General features: G+C 40.2%; 1 protein-coding gene across 1 annotated transcript in view; it reads right to left on the reverse strand.

Moving 5' to 3' along the window:
* Positions 1 to 6417, reverse strand: part of LOC110029039 — a 194533-nt gene that overhangs the window by 47747 nt on the left and 140369 nt on the right. The window contains 1 exon segment of the mRNA XM_020731152.1: positions 3511 to 3599. Within this exon segment, the coding sequence (XP_020586811.1) occupies positions 3511 to 3599 (89 nt within the window).

Consider the following 6417-nt stretch of genomic DNA (forward strand, 5'->3'; position numbering starts at 1 on the left):
GCTGTGGTATGTGGCTGTTTGGGCGGCTGAAGTGGGGAAAGGGAGGCCTGGAACAATGTGTGGAGGATGTGGAAGGGGAATAGGGATGATAATCACTACCAGTGGAGTGGATAAACCCCTTGAAAGAAAAAAGAGATGTTGACAGCTGTCCCAATACAAAACACAAAAAAAATTGAAAACGTAAAACACAAGAAACAATATATATGCCCTAAATAATTAGGGTTGTACCCACTATTAAAGGGAGACGCCAAACCTAAGAGGAGTAGCCAATCGATTCTCCGATTACCTGGACCAGTTGGTCTAGGAGTTGGAATCGCGGGAAGTCCCTGAGATTGCGACTCACATCAGAAGAGGGAGACGCTCCCCCATCCCACTCGTAAGTGGGAAATGCTCCCGTAACAGTCTCCCAAAGATGGGGGAGCTCCAACCTTATCCGGTGAAGCTTCTGTCTCCTCGTAGAATGGTGTCAGCTCGGTCTCGTTGAATGTGGTAGAAAAATAACAATCTACCAGTAAAAAAATTATGTAAGTGTTCTTATTCCAAAACACATCCAGATAGAATAAATATATGTCCTCCTTTAGCACAACCAGACTGGAACTGCACCTGGATCAGTATTCTTACAACCAAGTCTCGAGTCACCAAATCTATAAATAGCTTATTCCACTCCTTGTACTCATATGCATTTATCTGATAAGCAAGGAGGAATCTACTTTGAAACAAAGTATAAAACTGGGTGGAAACCTTTAATAACAACCACTCAAGATAAACATGTTCTTCTCTGGTGGAAACTGGATCTTGTTGCATGATGTTCTTTACCCAAAAGATTGTTAGCCAATTTCCAATGTTGTGGTTTATCCATTCCGTCTGATCAACTGTAAGTAAGTAGACTGCTGAACTGATTTTACTGCCCAAATGACTCCATACAGTCTTACAGAATTTGCACAACAGAGCCTTATCTCTAACATGTTGGATTTCTCTCAGTATGAGTAATTCAGAAAGTAGACTATATATCTTAAAAGTCTAAAATTCCCTTATCTGAGCCTGCCATATTTCTGGTACCAGTTCTTCAAACTTAAGATTCAACTGGACCACCAATACTAATTCTCTAGAAGCTTCTCTCATGAGCTCAACTTAAACTACATGTTTTTCTCACTCATCAATTGGAATCTGATACTCCTTTGCATTCTCACCTTCTATAGTGTCTATTGTATCATTACTTGTTACCCATTTCTTTAACATCTAACTGCTTAGTGAAATAGACTGTGCCTTGTTTGAAAAGTCTGCTGCACTGTACCCAAAACCATGGCACTCGATGCACTTTCTGATTGGGATAGACTTAGGAGTGTTGGTTGGCTTCACCTATTCTTCACTCTGAATCCATTTCTCCTCAAGTGGGGGGCTTGGGTGTTCCGTTAAGCATATTGTTATTGCTCGATCTTGAACTCTGCCTAGAATGTGTGAAAATCATTCGATGATGTTGCCTCTCAACTTCTGAAGCTAGGGTCTAAACATCCGGTCGGCAACAAAATGTTAGATAAAGGTACTGCATCTCCCATTTCATCTTGCATAATATAGTAATTTTCTCTTTCCTTCTCACTATCAAAGAATTTTTAAATTCTCCCACTAAAAGCATTCTTCCTTAACTTGTTAGTGGCTAGTTTCACCCCTCAATCTGTTAAGGCATCATGGTACTCGAAGAAACATTTCAGTATTCTGAGCCACTCGATGAACTTGTTTGAATCCATATGACCTGGAATCTCTGATATTTTAAGTCAAATATGCAGTGCAATGGTTCTTCATCTCTGGAATCTGCTTGATATACAGGATTCACTGCATTCTTTTGATTTCTCAAGTCACAGTTGTGGCTATGGGCGACCCTTCCAGATTGTCTCCTCTCGAAGGTAGTAAGCTTCTATTGCAATTGGAAGATTTCCTGCATCACATTCTTTATAGAAGGTTTCCAAACACCTTATTACAAATTTCTCATAAATGGAATTGTGGCGTTTTCTCCCGAACAGGTCTCTGACAATTGTCTATACGGTGGCACGGATGGGGTTTGGGTTTCAATAAGTGGAAGAGGGTTTATAGGGATTATGCAAGGTGGAAAAACAAATTTCTAGGAGGCTGGTTTGGAAAAAAATCAGTAAATGGGTGTTGGGTATTGGTGGATGCTAGAAATCCTAAGATAAGAGTATGATTATGTTAGCTCTGATACCAAATAATACTAGAGTTAACCAAAAAAAAATTAAGCAAACAAATATTATTATTGAAAAAACTAATAGACAGTTACAACCAACACACTCGAAACGGGAAATAACAATGCTTACAACAAAAAATGCAATTAGGGCGAATCAAAGATGATGATTGTGGCTGCTATGGGCTTGGAAAGGTGGCGGCAAGATTGAGAAGTAGAGCAGAGGAGCAGGTGCAGCGAGAGAATAACAGGTGCAAGCTGTCCCGGGCAGCAACAAGCAGGAAGAATGGTCAAGCAATGGTAAACAACAAGGTGAAGGGGTTTTTGGGCGACGACAACGATGTAGGATGATTGCACAACGATATAACAGGAAGGCAAGGGATTTTTGGGTGGCAGCAGCTGTACCAAATGGCTGGACAGCAGCCAAAACAGCGAGGCGAGGGATGGAACAGTGGCGGCAGTGAAATTGCAGGGCTGGAACTTCAATGGCAGCGAAGAGGAGGGCGTGGAAGGCGATGTTGACAACTGAAACTGCAGAAAAACCTGGATGGGGACGGCTGCAGCATGAAGGATGATAGCGGATTGCAGAACAAAGGAATAAAGAAGATAATCACCCTCAGGAGCGAGATAAAGCCAGAGCACCACTCGAACTCTTGTATGCAGTCAGAGCACCACTCGAACCCTTGAATACATCCCTCGAAGGGATAAAGAGATGCTGGCGGCTGTCCCGATATAAAACATAGAAAATTAAAACCCAAGAACACAGGAAGCAAATATATGTGCCCTAGATAATTAGGATTGGGCTCACAGTTGAAAAAGGCACAAAACCAAAGAGGATTAGCCGATCGACTTTGCCCTTGTCTGAACAGGTCAATCCAGGCACTGAAATCACGGGAAGTCTTCGCAAGTGCATCCTGTGTTAGCAACGAGAGATGCTAATGCAACAACTATCAAGCATAAAACAATGAGAAAAAACACCTACAATAAACAAGCTAAACATAAGTGCAAATTACGTAGTTTCAGCCTGATGTAAGAACATTGTTTGGAACCTAATATAGAGAGAAATTAATTATTCTCAAAAAAAAGGAGAAACATCACTTTCAAATTGGCAAGTGAAGGCACCAAGTCAAACAATGGGCATCCTGTATGAATTAGTTGAAGCATAATCCATATCAAAAAAATTAGCAGGCTTGTCATATTAGAAAAATGAATAGCATGATACACATTCCACATCAGTAAGTAGTCCACTTAATAACTTCCAGGCAATCAAGGCAATATGTGATAAACTGAATAGTTTATATTCATGTATTATATACCTAAAAGTTTCCGGATCGCTGGGATTTCCAAAAAGTGAATATCTCCATTGTGGTCCTTCATTATCATTAAGGGACTTCACTACTTCCACCTACAAGGCATTCAAATGAGTAAGAGGGACAGCCTTATAGAAAAAGATAAAGATTAAACAAAAGAGAACGGCAATTTGCATTAGCATAATAATACAAAACAAACAATTAATGTAGAAGCGACAATGTTTTTTAAGAAAATCTAAGGAAATTTTCATCATTTCCTTAAAGATTGCTTTGAGATATTACACAAAAAAAAACCCAAAAGTTTATCCTGATTGCTTCAGTTAAATATTCAAAAAAAAAAAAAAAAAACACAAACTAATAGCTTATAAGCGTGAAATGCGTAGCTTTTTTTCCGAATTTACCTAGTACTAAAGCCGAATTGTGTAGTAGCTATAATAGCCCGAATGCTCACCCATTGACATAGAACTTAAACTAAAATTACTCGATTTCGCCCAATAATTAGGATTGATTCATTCCGCCATTATCCAGATTAGGATTGAAAGATAAGTTCTTTCATTTGAATCAAGGGTCAAGCCAGTTATGCAATACGAAGCAAAATTCGCTTCTCTTTTTAAATTAATTCATGCTGGTCTAACATTACTTCCCTCCCAAAAGACATATTGTCCTCAAAGCAGACGAGAGAAAACTCGTGTTGAATCAAGTCGTATTGTCTCACTCATAAACTAAATTAAATTTGGCTCTCACCGCCAACACTCAGATAGAGTAAGTGATAAGTCTTTGAGACTACATGAGGACTATGCCTAACCCATAGCATGAGGAATCCGTCTCTATAATGAATAGTTGGCTAAAATCAGGTATCGTCAGCACTGCTACACTCGTTATGGCCTTCTTTAACTTCTCAAATGAATGGATTGCAGCTTCACCCCATTGAAAATCATCCTTTTTCAATTGTTCCATCAACGATCGCCTAATCGAACCATGACCCTACACAAACTTGCGATAATATCTTGTAAGTCCCGGTATCCTCCAACCCCTTCAATATATTAGATAGCGGCCAACCAACACAACCACAATTTTTTATTGATTCCTGACACCCCGAATATCGTCAACAAATTTCAAATGGTTAATATGGTATTCCAAAGAGCAGTCGGATAACTTCTCAAATTTCTCCCAATAATCCATGTCAAACCTTCCCTAAACCAATATAAAAAATTGTTCCTATAAATCCCTTACTTGCATGGTTCTGAAACGCTCCAACAATCCGCCTTTGAATTCTTCTCATATTTTGATGATGATGTTCTTCTCTCCATTGACACTATGCTAGAGCTTTCCTTTCCAAACACGGGGTCGCCGCTATCAATTTTTATTCCTTCGTCAACCCATTAACAACAAAATATCTCTCCACACGATAAAGCCAACCATATGAATCTCTTCTTACCAACATCTTCACCTTCCTTATGTGTGAGTCACCTCCCCAATTTCCTCAACCAAAGATCATTCCAACCATGAACCTTGGATTGGGGTTCCTTTCTCGACCCACATTGATTTTCATTGTTCTATAAATTTGGCTCACCCCATAATCGGCTCTAATACAAATTTGATGGGAACAAACAACCTTTCATAGCTATTAGGGAAAAAATATTAGGGCTCCATTCCACAAGAATTAAAAAAAAAATCAAAATACATAAAAAATAAACACTTACAATTCAAAATATAGACGATATCTCCCAAACCCTAACACTAAAAATATATCATATAACCTAAACTTAAAACTGAAGGGCATAACTGTCCACTCATATAAACCATCTTGTGCCTCGAAAGCAGTCTCTCTTGGCCTCAACATGATCTGGTGAACCTATTGTGTATTTCGATCTTGGAAAAAATGGTGGCTCCGTGTACCCGGTCCAAGAGATCGTGCAAGTGAGGAATGGGAAACAAGTATTTGATGTCAATCTTGTTGATGACCCCTATCAATGCAAATCTTCCACAAACTATTCTTCTTGTTGTTGGGCTCATCTGGTAATAAATTCTAAAGCAATGTGGCAGGTATTTCTTGACGCTGATGTCTTCCTTATGGAACAGATTCTCATCGCTATTCCCCCTTCGACTCTCCAGATGATAGTCGAGGGTAATCTCCCACTAGGTTACATAATCAATTTCTGTAAGCCTCTATTGAAGCCGACGGATCTCCCTCTATATCTCGTCCCAGGCAGGTTCTGACATGTATCTTCGTGGTGGCATGATTAGGGTCTATATTTAGAAGGGGTGGTTGAGGATAAAAAAGATAAAAAATTTGGTAAAGGTGTAAGATGAATGCTAATAAAACCTAGGATAAGACTAAGATTAAACTAGCTCTAATATCAAATGATACCCGAGTAACTCGAAAAGAAGCATATAAACTGGAAATAAAATGATACGAATACAAATGGAATCTAGGGCAAGGGCAAAGGTGGCAAACTCTGGCTAGATGAGAGGGAAATGGCTAGAGAAGCTGTGGCAACAAGTGGAGGTTAAGGAGGATGTGACAGTAGGGTAGGTGCAGGAGGGCTCGACGACAGCAAGAAAGGAGCTGAAAGGTTCTTGACAGCAGTAGGAAAGGAGCTGGACGGTGCTTGGCGACAGCAAAATGGACGCAAGCAGAGTTGGGCTATAGCAGGGAAGGTGCAGGGGGCTCGGCAGTAGCAGGAGAGGCGCTATGGGCCTGGCGACAGCAAGACAGGCGCAGGCAAGGCTAGGTGGTAGCAAGAAAGTTGCAGGGAAGGTTGGGCGCCACAAGAAAGGCACAGAAAAGTTGGGCGGCAACAAGGAAGTTGGGGTACGACCAGGGATTAACGAGATAACCACCACCTTGGAGTAGAATACAACCAAAGCATCACTTGTCATTTTGATAGAAAGGGATATTACTTTATCTTT

Source organism: Phalaenopsis equestris, unplaced genomic scaffold (assembly GCF_001263595.1).
Source record: "Phalaenopsis equestris unplaced genomic scaffold, ASM126359v1 Scaffold000002, whole genome shotgun sequence".
Lineage (NCBI taxonomy): Eukaryota > Viridiplantae > Streptophyta > Magnoliopsida > Asparagales > Orchidaceae > Phalaenopsis > Phalaenopsis equestris.